The sequence below is a fragment of the Halyomorpha halys genome, unplaced genomic scaffold, assembly GCF_000696795.3.
Source record: "Halyomorpha halys isolate HHAL.00 unplaced genomic scaffold, Hhal_1.1 Scaffold173.1, whole genome shotgun sequence".
In the NCBI taxonomy this organism is placed as follows: Eukaryota; Metazoa; Arthropoda; class Insecta; order Hemiptera; family Pentatomidae; genus Halyomorpha; species Halyomorpha halys.
In genome coordinates, this window is record NW_027108878.1 from 20,967 (window position 1) to 37,233 (window position 16,267).

The 16,267-nt window shown below is 34.2% G+C and overlaps 1 protein-coding gene across 1 annotated transcript in view; it reads left to right on the top strand.

Moving 5' to 3' along the window:
• Window positions 1–16,267, top strand: part of LOC106679054 (tubulin glycylase 3A) — a 41,426-nt gene that overhangs the window by 13,446 nt on the left and 11,713 nt on the right. The window contains exons 2-5 of the mRNA XM_067047176.1: window positions 3,765–3,856; window positions 4,251–4,380; window positions 7,634–7,809; window positions 14,173–14,382. Coding sequence (XP_066903277.1) covers window positions 3,767–3,856; window positions 4,251–4,380; window positions 7,634–7,809; window positions 14,173–14,382 — 606 coding nt within the window. The 5' untranslated portion in view covers window positions 3,765–3,766. The remainder of the gene's footprint in view (window positions 1–3,764; window positions 3,857–4,250; window positions 4,381–7,633; window positions 7,810–14,172; window positions 14,383–16,267) is intronic.

Sequence of the window (16,267 nt, forward strand, 5' to 3'; positions counted from 1 at the left end):
AAATAGTAAATCAAAGGGGCTTTAGGGAGAGACCATAGAACAAGAATTATAAAAAATTGTCTGGCCTTAATGAAATAAATATAAAGTTAATTTTTGGAAAAGTATGAGTGGGTTTCCTGTCTCTGTAGATATTAGGTACTTTGTAAAATGCATATCAGTGAAAGTGTAATGCTCTTAGCAATTTCTCATAGGTGCATTTTTACTGATCTTTTTAATAAAAGCTTTTTTTAGCATACTAATCCTATAGTTTCGTTAAAAAAAATAACGAAATAATTAAAAAGTTTGAAAAACCTTTTAAAAAATAACAGAATAAGGACCTAGAATCTAGACTAATCTAAATTCCATAGATTAAAAATAATTTTGTGTACGTTTACTGCGATGAATGAACAAAATATTCTCGCCATATTAGTTTACGAATAATTTCATATGATCCATATGATAAATTTCAATTCCTGAAGATTTTTTAGGGCCACAGTCTTTACCCAAGCAAAATCTTGCTCTTTTAAATAATTCAGTAAAATTATGTTTTTTTATTACCTTTAATAACAAATAAAAATAGACAAACATAAATAAATTAATAAATACCCTGACCATTTTCTTCTATATAAATAAACTAAGATGGTTGTTTTGATTAGTGTTTTGATACTTTCCAGAACATTAATAGTTTTAAATTCAAGGTGATGTAAGGAAAAAAAGCTTTATATTTTTAAAAAATATAAGATTCTATTGTTTCATTACTATAATTAAAGAAAATCCTGAAAATAAAAAAAATCATTTGAGATCCTCTCTTAAAATTAATTGATACATCTCCAATTTTAATGTTCAATAATATATATTACAATGCTTAGTATCGTACATGAAAGAAAAAAAAATGTTCGATCTAAATTATATAGAATTTCTTTTGAAATAATGTGGTCATAATAATTGCACAGTGGTATATACCTCCTATATATTAGTTGGCGATTGGTGGCATTGTTACAACTGTTGTGCCAATAGGTTGTTATTCTCGATAGTAGATGCCCCGGTCCAAGAGATGTTTTGAAGCCAAACTTTTCCATTTCAGTTGGAAATGGTTGTAGGTAAGAATAAAGTTGCTATACATCAAGTAGCAGAGGCCCATAACCGATTATTTAATCGAAATGTTAATCGTAAAAAATATAAACGATTAAGTATAAAGTACTATTAAAGTCATTACAAAAATTCAAAAGTTACAAGACAAGTGGGAAATGTAAAACATTTCGAGCTCCCTCGAAAAAAGTTTTAACTTAGTGATCACAAGTTTGACATTTGTTCGATTATTTTATAAAGGGGTTGAGAACCTTTTTGATCATTTCTAAAATCTTCAAGTTAAGATAAGTTGTGAAAGCAGGGAGCTTTGTTACCCGTGGCCACTTCCACGCCGTAAGAAGATTAAGACTTCATATCCTGGTTGTTATATTCTCATAGGACGGTCATATTCTTTGCGTGTTACCAGGTAGTTCAAAAGCTAATTTTTCCGTTCAGAAAAATACAGTAAGTGAAAGTATTGACATCTTACTAAATTTTGAATTTGAGTTTTCGACGGAAATACACGTTTTGAGGTCTCCTGAGATCGAAATAACTCTCGAAAAATGGTCTGTGCGTGTATGGTTAGCCTAGGTCAAAAATAAAAAGTCTTATGAAACTGAAAGTACATATTTAAGGCTGATGTATGCAAGGGATAATATGTCGTTGGAAAGCTAAAGGTTTTAGAACAAATAATATTTAACATAGAAAGTGTAGAAAGTAATACAGAATGACTAAAAACTCATAAATAAGAAGTCTATTTTAACACAAATAACAGACAAGTGATGCGCTGTTTCGCTACTTGATAATGTTTGCTTGTCACTATAGTTATTAAATAATTGCTTTTTTATTTCACTTAGTTTTTCTATTGACAGGAAGATCCATAAAATCATTAATAGTATTTTCAATGCTAATGCTATAACATTTAGCATTGAATGAATGGTTAAGAATAGAATGATAACGTTAGTAAACTGTATTTCTGCCAAAAAGAAAAACAAAAAGTTAAAATCTTGCAACGAGAAATTTTATTAAATTTACTTCTCTGGAGAAAAGTTTGCATTGAAATCCACCTGGCATAATTTGATGGCAAGCCATAACGCACCATGCACAAACATGTTTGAATTTTATAAATCGATCTCTTGAGTGGTGGTATGTTTTGCCGGACATGCGTGCGGCTTCGAGCATTATAATGTCTTAGAAAAATTTTAAAAGTTTTTTTTTTTATTACTGCTCCTTCCCAGACATACGCCTAATTACGAGGGCTGTCCAGAAAGTAACAGACGTTTTGAAATAATTCAAAAATTGAAAAACTCAAAGTTTATAAGTATATACAAAAAGATATACTCTTTAGCTATTTTTCTACATAATCGCCATTCAAATTGAGACATTTATCATACCGTGGCACAAGTTTTTCAATACCCTCTCTGTAGAAATCTACCACCTACGATTTGAACCACTGGTTTACACCGGCATGCTGTTCGGTGTCAGTATCAAAGCATTGTTCACCGAGCCATTTTTTCATCGCTGGGAAGAGGTGGTAATCGCTCGGCGCCAAATCCAGGCTGAATAGTGGATTGTCAAATACCTCCCATCTGAAACCATTTAAGAGTGCCTGGGTACGATTGGCCGTGTGTGGACCTGGGTTGTGAAAAAACAATACTTTGGTGGTTAAGTTATCCAAGGTATGGATGGTTGAAATTAGTCGGTTTGACTGTTTTGACATGAGTTCAACCTAACAATATAACAATAAGCCATATTTTCCAACGATGCCCATATTTCACACCACACCTCAATAGCTTAGGACTAAACCAAGATATCTCAAAAACCCTTGGAGACGACGATAAAGCAATAAAATTGGTGTATCAGTTTTTAAAATCACAAAATTTACTGACAAAAATATAACTTGATCGGTGGGAAAAATAAATAAATAAATAAAATAATAAATAATCAAATTAAAAACTAAATAAAGTTTAACGAATATTAGCAAAATTAAATGAAATATAAATGGCGTTGATGACCAATGAAGTTTGGCACCACTAAACAAAAACAAACAAACAAACAATACCTTGGTGCTTATTTTGTATGGCGCGCCGTAACTTTCTTAGTGTTTCACAATACCTTTCTAGTTGACTGTTGCTCCACGTTCCAGAAAATCAACGAGAAGCACTCCGTTGGAGTCCCACAGTAGCCATGACCTTTATTGCTGACAGCAATTCCAAATACTTTCGAGGTTTCTTGGGAGAATGTGTGTGCACCAATTTCATCGACTGCTGTTTTGTTTCACAGTTCAATGCTTCACCCAAGTCTCGTCCCCGGTTGCGATACGATTCAGAACTGCATTACCTTCAACAGAGGGATGTTTTTCCATTGTATATTAGTGTTTTTTTAATTGTTACATGGATCTACTTTTTTTAATTAAACACATTTATAATAATAATAAACTAGTTATATTATTATACGAACCCTAAATTAATAAGTCATTTAGACGACCCATAGTTGCATTGGCTCGAGAAAATAAGAAATCTCTTCAACTTATACTTTTCTCTCCAAAGCTCTGTAACACAAAAAAATACATAATTTTGAAATGAATTAAACAAAACATATAAATATTATGGAAATGAAAGAAGGCCATTAAATACAATATGTACAGCACGATTCATATTATTTGTAGATTTTTGTATGTTATATAATCATAACATATTTATATATATTTTTTTCAGAAATGCCGGAGGGGCGCAGCCTCTCCATTGGTAGCGGTATATCGAAAGAGAGGTTTAACGAACTGCGAGCGATAGTCGAAAAAGCGGCTCAGGTTGGTAGAACCTCTAACTTTTAAATGGAACGACGACTATAATGAAAATGAGATAGTATGAGTCTATGAAATGAGTTCTATTTTCTTGAATTGATTTGAATAGGAAAGATGCATAGTGTCCTGGTGAGGAAAAGACTATTTGCTATATGGCATTATCCTTGAAGATCAATATTGATTATCGGAAACCTTAAGATGGCACTTCTCTCTTCATATTTTTTTTATATATTATTTTTAAAATCATCATAATTTTATGTTTTAGTTTTAGTACTATTTCATTTTCTATTAATTTGCTTTAAAGGAGGGCTACCTATAGTGTTACTGGTAGGATTATCAGGATTATAGAACGATTAATCTAAAAAAAAGGATCTTTTAATAAGTATAGAATAACTTTCAGGGAAAGAAAACATTTACTGTTTTCGGAAAGTATACCACAATAAGGGATGCTCTAAAAGCAAGAGGATGGGTCCAGAATTTCGACTTGCAAAAACTGAGCACGCCGAGGCAAAGGCAGGCACAAGACGATGGTGAGTTTAAGAAAATAATATTTAAATAAATGATATTACGCCAATACACAAATTCATATTAATTAATACATGAATGTAATTTGATATTAAACTTTTATGAGTAAATCGTTTCAACCTAAAGCTAATGATAATAATGACTTTTATTTTTAGTAGCCTATAACATTACGTTACACAACTCGAAACAAAACATTTATCTAACCAACGGCCGCATGCATAATTCAGGGTTTTCTTTTCTAAATCCAGTACACTCCCAAGGGATCTCGTGTTTAATGATAGTTTTGATCAGTGTTAGAACAATCCTTATTACTGGTTGAAAGCAATAACATCAGATACTTATTACTGTCTAATAGCTTCTGTCTAATGACTGACATCCAATGATAATATATATGAAACGAATCCCCCAGTCAATCCTAGGTCTATCTTTCTGAGGTTTTCGGGTGGCGCAGGTTCAAATCCAGCCTGAGGACGTTGAATTTATTCATTAAGTGGTGGGCCTACAAAATGAAAAATTCGACCTCCCACCAAGGTTAGTATAGGTTGGCCATCTAAGCAATCATTACCTTCGCTGTGGATAATGGCACAAAAAAAAAAAGATTTGAAAAAAAAGATGAAAATTTTTCGCCTCTGCATTCGCAGCTTGTGATTGGAGACACAACCCCATTATGCCTTCAACGCTGGAAGGTGTTCAGAGCATAGTAGCGGCTTAGTTTGAGTCATAGATCTTAAAAATAGGTAGAGTCGTTAGTGCAAAACTCGCTACATAACTTGAAATGTACAGGTTATAAGGCCGTAGTCTTAGGTAAAGGAGTTTAATGGAGGTGATAAGCTGGCAGGTAAGGTGAAGCCAATCACTGGCTGCTTTCCATTTCAGTTTAGATTACAATGGCAGACATTCCTATCAACCTCAACATAAACCCAGCCCCCGTGGTCGTAGCCATTTTGGCTTCACTATTGTTTTGAAGTATTACTTTTTTATTATTAATTTTTTTCACTTCTTCCCTTACTACATATCCAATAAATAGATAAGTGAATGTAAAAATAATATGTTGGATGCAAGTGGATATGGAATTGGATGTTTATCATCAACGCAGTTATAAAATGGCCAGTAGAAAAAAATAATAGTTTTTTTTTTAATATCATTTCATTTACTAAATAGTAGCTTAAAAAAAAATTGAAAAAGTTAGGTACTTTAGGGTTACTTAGCGTTATCGCAATTAGAACTTAAGGGCATTGGTTAAGAGTCAAACCTCTAAATAATCCCTGAGTACTTTACGATTGTATTGCAACAAGAAGGTATCTAATTATAAACTTTTAGGAACTAGGACCATGTTAGTTACAATGATTGAATATTTAAATATATTGGTGGTTGTAAATGTTATAAATTATATCATAAAAAAACTAAAAATGCTATACACGTAACTTAACGTGGACGTAACTCACGAACTTATCAACGTATTTATATATGATTTCCAACATTTTACTAATCTTAATTCTTTTATAAATTATTGAACGTAATTGGAAGCAATCAAATTTATAAAAACCAACAAAACATTTAAAAAAGTGAAAAGAATTCATTTGAAACTGAGACTTGTTGAATAGGAACTTCCTGAGTAAATAAATGGGTAGGCATTCGGCGCTAATGACCATTTCACTGTTCCGTGCCAATGCATCGTTTTTCTTCAATTTTTCTGTTCTGCCAGTTATTGTTCATATGGGACAAATGACTAATTTTTATTTTGGATTAAAAGCAGATTTGGAATATCCAACCAGTGTATTGCATATTTAAGACACATGTGGATGTTTTAAAAAAATATTTCAAAGGTGATACATGACCGTTGCCAAAGCGAGTTAGCCTTCTATTATTTTTATGATGTTTGAACTGCTGTTATGAGATTTTGACATGTCGTACATCAACCAATAAACTCGCTATAAGTTTCTGTTTCAAAGATAAGATAAGTAAGCCTACTTATGACTTAATTCCAAATAACGAAACCTCGCGAAATGGTCTCTGTGTGTGAACAACCTAGAGCTGAAATTACACATTTCTGCCTGGGATGGAGAGGTGTAACTTTGTGCATTTTGCGCATATTGGGAAATATTATCCATTGATGTTGTTATTGCCTCTTTTACTTCCCCACTCATACTTTCCCACCTCGCAACGGTAAAACTTTATATTTCTCTCATTTGTGCACTTCAAACGTGACATATTTTGTTTCTCATTTCAGCATTTTGTTCACCTGGACACCTCCTGAGTTTCTCTCTTTTTTTTTTTTAAATCATGATTAAATGCCGAGGCAAGATGATCTTAGATCTTTCAGGAAGTCTGGATTCTTCAGCACCCCATGGAAGAGCTACAATTTACAATTTCATTTTCAAACTGCATTGAGAGTAATCGAAAAGATTTTTGTCATCAAAACAACCAATTATATTTTTAAAAAATAGTATAAATTGTCTACTATGAGATAAATTCTCACATGACAGCATAGTCCTCTTAGGAGACAAAAAAGTAGGAAACTCCTACCTGGTTAAAACAACTTATTTGAGACACAATTAACAACAATAAAAAAAAATAAAGTGCAAAAAAGAGATAAACGGACTGACACACTTTTCTCCATTTCATTCTTAGGCAGTCCAACTCCCCAAAGTGTGCTCTCCAGGGCGCCGCGGGCCGTCATAAGGATGCCCCGAGTTATTCGGTTATTATTATTATAATTACTCAAGAATTTAGAAACTTTCGAGTCTTTAGAGGTGGTTGTCCAGCCTCAATACGGATGTTACCGAAACAATTGAAATTTGAAATATTTTGTATTATCCCAAGGAAAATAGTATGTTTTTAATTTTTCGCTGTTAAATGGCTAATCGCTTTTAAAAAGGAAAGTTTCCCAATTTTTCAAGAGCCAAAAAATTAGACAAAAACCGATATATTAAGGGCGCCATGGAAAAAATCCGATTATCTAAGGAGTCACAAACCAAAAAAGATTGGTAACCTCTGGGTTACTACATTGAAGTAGAACACTTACACATGAACAATTTTTAGATAAGGTTTCTATTCATTAATCTTAATTAGTATTATGTTCATTTTACTTGTTTTATTATTCTTATTTATTGTGTGTGTGTGTGCGCGTGCGTGCGTGTGTGCGCGTGTGTGTGCGTGTGCGCGCGAGTTTGTGTGCGTGTAATTATTAGCCGCTCCGAAAGAAAATCCTGGCAACGTGCCTAATACCGATTTTAAATCTCTATTTCACTATTGCAGTGAGCGTTGCCGCCAGAATTGAAAGTAGAGGAGATGAAGAACGCCAGGTTTTGTCCAGACTACTTCGTCATGTTCCAGTCAGCTTTGTATGGGCCACGTCTGAACCCATAGACTGGAATAACTTATCGAAATCTACCATCGTCTCCAGGTTCCCAAGAGTTTTCTTCACGACAAAAGTATGTAAATTATGTTTTTTTATTTTTAAAGAAAAATATTAAAATTTATCATACATACACCATGATACAACCGCGATGAACAACAAATCTTTGCTTACTGATTGAACCGAGCATGAATGAATGTGGAATCTACTGATTTAACTGTAAATTTGTGTGATAAAATCGTCAAGTAAATTTTTCATTGTGCATTTGACGGATACGGATATAAATTAGAGAAAAATATAAAAAGGGAATTATAATTTTATAATCATATTTTTTTCCTTTAAAAAAATTTTAATTTTCATATACCTATGTATATGAGTATTGCGACCGTCAAATATTTGGTGTCTGAATTTTTCACGTGAATTAATGAATAGATCATTATAAAATGTTAAAATATTAGTAGTTAAATTGTATTGGAAAAATGAGTTGTAATATATAAGTAAAATTTTTGAAATCCATTATCTCAAAATTTTCGAGCGGTTTTAATATTGCATTTAGGATCAGGCTTGTCAATTGTTTGTTAGTAAAATCGTATGGTCTCATGCTTCAACTTTTTTTTTTATACAGAAGTAATTTTTTTTCGTTCTTTATTTAATCAGCAAGAATCATCAGAATTGACACATAAGTAGGAGTTAGTTTCATATTAAAATACTACTAGAGTGTTTTAGAAATTTCTGTGAACCTACGAGAAGCGTATTATGTTGAATGAATTGACATTTTGTTATATAAAACAGAAAAAAAATTTATAATCGTTCCGAAGGGATGACGTTTATTCGGCTGAATGCCCTCGTTTGTTCGACATGTAACGTGAGGTAGAGCAAGGAAATGAGCAGCCACGACCCACAGTTTTGGCCAGGGGTAACCCACCATTAAGGTGCACGCAGGTTATTTCAGATAGCAGGCCTAGCGTATTCTGCCAACTGCTCCTCATACAGCAAATGTCGTGACCTCGTCGCCCTATTTAATGAAATAAGGCTTCTTGTGGATGTCTCGCCTGCTTCTTGCAGCTATAGTTTTTCAGCCTATCACTCAAGGCTAGGGGAAAGGTCTTTATTTATGGAGGTCTTTATTCAATATTTATGTGGAAGCCGATATCAGTATCCCTTTAACCGGGTCACAGGGCCCCTGTAACCTAAATCGGCGGTCGAAAACATAACAGGAAAAGATGAGTTACGTAAGCGTTTTCAAAAATATCAATCCACCGGTTTGTATATGATTTCATAATTGTAAATTTTTCAATTAGAAACTTCTCTTCTATGTGCTTTATGTTAAGCTTATATTTCAACTGCTTATTATCTTCCAATAACTTATCAAATAATTGTGTTTGTACCTGGATGTATTTAATGAGCATCGCTAATTTTTTTGTTTGTCTCAATTCTCTTAATTGAATTCTTGATTTTTTTTTCTTTATCCTACGCCAAATAAGACATTTATACCATTTTGTTTCGAATAACCCAGTACAATTTAGCGTTGTTCACGTAACTCCCGTCTGTATTCAAGTCCGCCGTTGCCGGACATTTAAATATATGATCGCTAGTAAAGTGTTTGGATTTCAGTAAAAGAAGAACTCCAAAAAACATACAGAGATCAGGATGACAATATGCAATTTTGGGATGGTGGAGAAGGTCAGATGACTAGCGATCAGTTATTTACGTCATCTGACCATCTCCACCATTCCAAAATTCCATATTGTCATCCTGATCTCTGTATGTTTTTTGGAGTTCTTCCTTTACTGAAATCCAAACACTTTACTTGTATATAGGCAGACGTGTTCAGACTAGCTGATTGCAGCTCTTCTGGTATTACATACACATTATTATCACTTGGGGATTAAAAACATATTTGAATTTCCATCACTCACCGGTAATAAGGTAAATTTAAATCGAAGTTTCTTAATTTTCAATGGAATTTTATAGACACTAGTGTCGTTTTATGAGATAATCAATATCTATGCATTGCTCTGTAAAAACAGAAACAATATTAAAAGCTTATTCATCATCATTCCTTAAATAAAAGAACTGCAAGTTGTTGTAACCTTAACAAAACAGCACTCCATATTGCTCTTCCTCACAGTCTATCTGCATTGACCCGGACAATAATGTAACATTCAGAACACTCTTAACATCTAAGTAACCGATCGACTATCCATACATTCTGTTGCTTCAGGTTTTAGCATATTTTTGTTGAGTAGTAGAGTAAGATTGCATTTGAAAAATGAGGTATTGGAGGGAAGTAATAATAATATTCTTTATTTATTCTAGGATCGATCCCTTACAATAATATACAGGCGTCAAAATTGGCCTTTAGAACCTTAAAGTAAAATACAAAATAAAACAAGATATGTGATATACGAAGATATGTGATTTGAAGATTGGATGGGAATTAAAACTACGAATAAAGGACGAAATAGAACTCCGTAGTCAAGCAGATCCGCTCCTCGTTTTCTGGGCTTGAGGACTGGAACAACGAGAGCATGTTTCCACTCCGTTGGGAAATACCTGAGGCAAGAGCAGGAGTTATATATGTTGAGGAGAAAAATTTGGGCTTTTCTGGGGAGCTGTTTGAGTAGGACATACGAGATGTCCTTTCAAGTGGATTTATTTCCCTTCGTTTTCCTCTGTGTTGCAGTCAGGTGTTTATGGGTTGAGAAGATGGTGTTTTGTGACTTTTTGGTCTGGGTTGGTGGTGGTATACAGAAACGGTGCGTGCATTGTCACGTTGTAGGTAGTAGTCAGATAGAACGTCTGCATGATCTGCGGGTGTGAGGAGCTCATCGCCTCGGTAGAGTTTCACCGATCTCGATTTGGTGTGGTGACTTCGGACTAATTTCTAGAAGTTTTTGGGATCTTAGTGTGTGCGGCGTAATTGTTCATGCCATAGGGACGTTTTCCACTGTGACATAAGGGATGTTATCTGACTTGTGAGATTGTTTATGATTGGTCTGTAAATCTAGTCTTTAGTCCTGTACCAGCAGTTTTTGAGGTTATTGCGTTGTTTAATGAGTGTGAGTATGTGTTGGGGTAGTGTGCGTAGGTGAATTGGTGTGAGTGTGAATGTGGGTATTGATGCGTTGGCGGCGTCTCGTATGGTTTGTTGTGTCAATGGCCGTACTTATGTCTTGTGGTGAGTTGAGTGTTGTAATGTTGGGTATGTTGCCATATATTTGTGTTTTGTAAAGTTTCCAGTCGGCGTGTTTGAAGTTGTATTTTAAGTCTGTAGTTGGGATTCGTGTTGTGTGTTTGCTTAACTGATAAAGTACTGGTAGGTGGTCATAGTCACTAAAATCTAGTGTAGTACAGTTAGTGAAACTGTGTGCTTGTTGCGCGAGAAGTAGGTCAAGTGTGGATGTGTATGACGGGTTAGAAGTTTGTCTGTATGTATATGCATCAGGGTGTATTATGTTTTGGTCAGGTAGTTTCCTAGTGCATTGCCTTTAGCGCAATTCCATGAGTGGTGTTTGGCGTTTAGGTCACCTAGTATGATGTGTTGTCTGTCGTTCTCGATGTCGCGGAGAAAGGTCTTGAGTGTGTCCGGTTTGGCACTGGGGCTCCGGTAGACGCAAGTGATTTTGTAGGTGTGTTCTAGTCTGACTTGTATTGTAATGGCTGTGTGTTTGTTTTTGTGGAGTGTGGAACCGTTGATGAGTCTGAATGGGACGTCATGACACACCAGTAGTGCGACGCCGCCATGTATGGGGGAGTCAAGTCTGTAAGTAATATACCCGTGGAAGTGTGTCTGTGTGTAGTTACTAAGTCTTGTGTCCGTAAGTGTGACTATGGATGGCCTACGAGAGGCCAGGAGGGTATCTAGCTCAAGTTTTCGTTTCATGGGCCCTGTTATGTTGTAATTAAGTATGCAATGCCTAACCATTGATTCTTGGAAGTGTGTTTTGAAGTACGAGGTTAAGTGTGCTCATAAGTGAGGTGATAGGAGAAGGGGAACGAAGTAGGATTTTGACCTTGAGACTTACATGCAAAGACAACCCAACACCATCTCCTGCACGATCGGATCTGTCATGACGAAAGAAAGCGTAATTGGGAATAGACTAGAAACTTGAGAGGAAGGAATAAAATGGTAAAAATTATAGAGGAAGTATTGTTTGGATTCATCGAATTGGGCAATAAGAGATTGTGCATTAACGTGACAGAAAGTGAGGATATTAGTCATAACTGTGGGGTGGTAAATGGAAAAAGTATAAAGGTTGAGGGGTAGAGAATAACAACATATTACATAAAATGTAATACAAATAAGAAATTGAAAGGAATATGTAGTTTGAGTTATCGATATTTTAAGAAAATAGTCACGAAAAATTGAGTTATAAAAAATTTAAAAGAGAAGAGATATAAATAGAGAAAATTCTATAAGTGCTATTATTAAAGTGTTGAAAAAAATGAAAATAAAATATCTGCTATACAAAAAAAGAAAATTATAACAATATTGTAGTGACTTGGATACCGAATTCAACTGAAGACGTCCAAGTCGCTGGTCTTGCCTATAATGACCGCTGGGTAGCCATCGGACTGCCTGCACCCTACCTCCGCTGAACCAGACGTACTTGATTTTCGCCACTTCCTGCTTCTGCTTGGCTGACCAGTAGAGGTGCTTGTTGGCGGGCGTCATTACTTCGCTCACATAAACCCGGTGCGCGTCGTTTTCATCCCAACCTAAGTGACGGGTGGAGAAATCCCTTTTGACTCTTCTTTGCCGCACCAGCTCATCTCTCAGTGTTTGACGGACGAATCTTACTATAATGCGCTCCTTCCTGTTTAGAACTGAGCCGTACCGTTTGGTCCAGATCGTCCGGACACAGCTTCACGCCCAGACCTGCACCAATGCTGAGAATTGTTCCCACAATAGTCTCTCCCTGCTTCTCCGGGATTCTTCTAATCTCTACAGTATTTTTCAGGTTATTTTGCTCCGCCTAATAAAGTCTACCCTCAAGGTCCTATAATTTAATTTTGAGGTTTTTGTTTTCCATGGATAGTTCTTCCACTTTTTTCTGCTGTTCCAGGAGGGCTCCAATCTTCTGTAGCGTTTCTATGTTGTCCTTTATAGTAATGCATTAATTATAAAGTAGTGCATATTTATAATTTATTTGGGATTTACTCGTTTACAAAATAAAATTATGACATAAATTAAATATAACTGGTTAATATAAATAAAATTCAACAGTATTTCGATGAAATAATATATTGGATATATAACTTAGATTACAATGTTGGAAGTATCACATCTCTGCTCTGGTTTAGTAGTTGTTAATTTAACAAAAAATCTTTTGATATATTTTGGAATTTAAAGTATTCCAAAAGTAGTATCGTAGACTGGGGTTACATTCTCTGCTGTGTTCTGCTGTCTGTTTCGAGCCTAGGAGGGTTGTCATGAGAAAAACACAGTCTACAGTACAATCAATAAAATATCCCCTGAACAAAATGAAATAAATTGGATTTTTTTTTTTTGTGATGTCACTAGACAGTGAAATGTCCTGCTCTCCTGTATTTGAGGGTGGTAGTTTTAGAGTATTTATCTAACGTTTTAAATTATTAAAAAATTAGTCAATTAAATTTCCGGTTCTTAAAGATAATTATTTATTCTATTACTGTAGTGTAGAGAGACTCTTTTGGAACACCCAGCCTCTGTAAAGGGGATATCTGTTTCTCCAATGGTTTGGAGAATAAACATGGTGTTTGAGTGTAATAATAGCCAGATCACCTCCCTCCGATAGAAGAAGCGTATATCAAGATTAAGATAGCTCATATAACTGATTTGTAAAGAATTATAATTACAAATACAATTATAATTTGACTTTTTTAATGAGATTTGAAAAATTGTATTACTAATTTTAAATTTTGTTTGCCGTTTTCTGATTTTAAATTGATAATCTCATCAGATAGTAATTCGTTGTCAAACGTAGCACCTTTACGATTCAGTTTAAAATAAACCGATCAGTGACATTATCCATAATTGTTACAAAATAAAGCCATTACTTACATGTGTACTATTCTGTTGTTACAAGTTATATAATTTGAACTTCTATATAAAATTGTTTTTATTCTTATATAGGTCACATAATGTAGAGTTATATCACAATTACTTATGGGTATTCTATAATTTTTTCTTAGAGTTTAGATGTCTATTTTGTTCTTCCAAGGAAATGTAACGAAATATAACTGAAACATAAAATATGATATTTAAGTTATTTTCGAAACACAAGATGGCTACGTTACTAACTAAATTAAATATTACTTACACATAAATAGTTTTTATATGCCTGATCAGGGAATTAATGACTTTTTACAAAAATGCAATTTCCTGAAATTAATTTACATTTCAATTCATAAAAAAATTAACATAAGTTTATGTAAAATAATTATATTTTTACAGATCGGTATCGCAAGTTATCTCGGAGAATCTCATTGGTTCGTTGGCCCAGGTATCAATGCGAGGTTTCCAAGATGCCACATCCTGTCCTCACAAGAAGATTACGAATTATTTGTTGCAGATTTTCGGATCACAGCTTGTCAAGGTCTCTTGAACACGCTGGTCGCGGCGATCGAAAAACAAACGCCAAACCTCTTCACTGGGAATGGCAAGGTAAGATAAACATCAAAAGAGAATAAATAATTTATAACGATGATGTCGTTAGATATGGGTGTTTTTAATGTATTTAATTCAAAAATAAATCAATTTCTTGACATCTTTTCATTCGTCAATTTCTTGTTTTGTTCGTGACAAATTTTATCAATCACGTGTCCCTGTCAAAGTGTTTGTTCGTTGTTGTTCACGATTCGTTGAACTCCATACCTTGAACGAGATGATCAATATGCACTTTGCAGTTCACTATAAATCTATTTTTCCCTTTACTGAAGAGAATAATGCAGTTATTGTTATGTGGGACTTTTGTGAGTTTAAATCACTAATTTAATTAGTTCGCCTTAGGTCAATGACTGCCAGACATTTATTGCTTTTTATATTTTTCTCTTCGGAAATTTTAGCTCTTAAATTTAACGAATTTTTTTTTAAATATAGATTTATTTCATCTCCATTATCTGAAAGTCGTCGGTCATCATTTAGGGTGAACTACCTAAATCACTTTTATTTTTGTTATCAAAAATAGTATCTTGATTAAGTAACTTTACTACGGGCCAAAGAAAATTCATTGTTATTTATGTTTAATATAATTTCTTGCTCCAGACTGGTATAAACCAAACCAGAAAAATTCTTACACTGTCTCTCATTCGTAATATTTATTTAGAATTTTACATTTTCTTAGGATTCACCAGAAATATTCACCTACCCGCACCAAAGTCAAATTTTAATCTATATAATAAAAAAAACTTTCTAACAAATACTCGCTATGCTGAGTATAACTACGTATCGTCTGGGAGGAGGCCTTATAAAGGTATTACTACCGGATATACATTTATATTCTCAACTCTATAAAGTTGCCGACGGTAGTTGGATTAAATCTTGGCATTTCCTGATCTTTTCCGATATTGTTTTATTGATATTGTCGTTCGTCTAACTCCAATCACATATCCACATCGATTTTCTTGGTCTATTAAAACAATTTGCGGTTTGTTATTACTCATGATGTGATTCGTAATCACAGAACAATCTCAATATATTGTTCTGCATTCGCCTGATGAGTTGAGAACAGGAGGAACTGGAGTAATACGGTTAAGGTATGAATCAAGTAGTTTGTCACTTTATAAGGGATGTTGTTGAATAGGATCTGTTTAATACGTTGTATGTTGGTCTGGTGATATTGAGGTTTATAAAGAGAAAGGGATCGGAACATTATCCTTCTTAGCAGCATTGATAATAAGGATTTTGAGAAAAAAATTGATTCTTACATTAACCGTGTTACTCCCGTTCTAAACTCATCTCCGCCCACACCACCTCTTTTTTAGTACAGATCTCTTCTATCTCGTATATTTCCATTCTTTCTGACAATATACAAGAATCCTTACCAACCACTATTCCCAACGTCTTCGCTTGAAGTCCCACTACAAAATTTCCTATCTTTTCTCCAAATTAAAAGACCATATTCCTTTTTTACCCCGTTCCAATGTAGTTTACCGGATTCCTTGTTCTACCACAAGTTGCAATTCCTCCTACATCGGCAAAACTAGGAATCACCTTAAAAATCGCACAAAACTTCTATTTCCTACTGCAAGCCATTTGCCACTAAATTATCAGAACACGCTATAAACCTCAATCATGCTTTTAACTTTGATAATACTTCAGTTCTTGTTACTGTCCCCAACCATAAAAAACTCCTCATCTCGGATTCACATAAATTTAACATAAAATTCCGTCAAACATAAAGTTGATGAAGACTGCATCTCCCTAACACCCATAATTCTCCTTTTCTCTACGTTCTGCATTTCAGAAGCCAACTTTCCTGTTATGTCTTTGTTTTCAGGTTTTATTTTCTAAATCCTCACCCCATATTTAATTTAATTATATTTTTTTA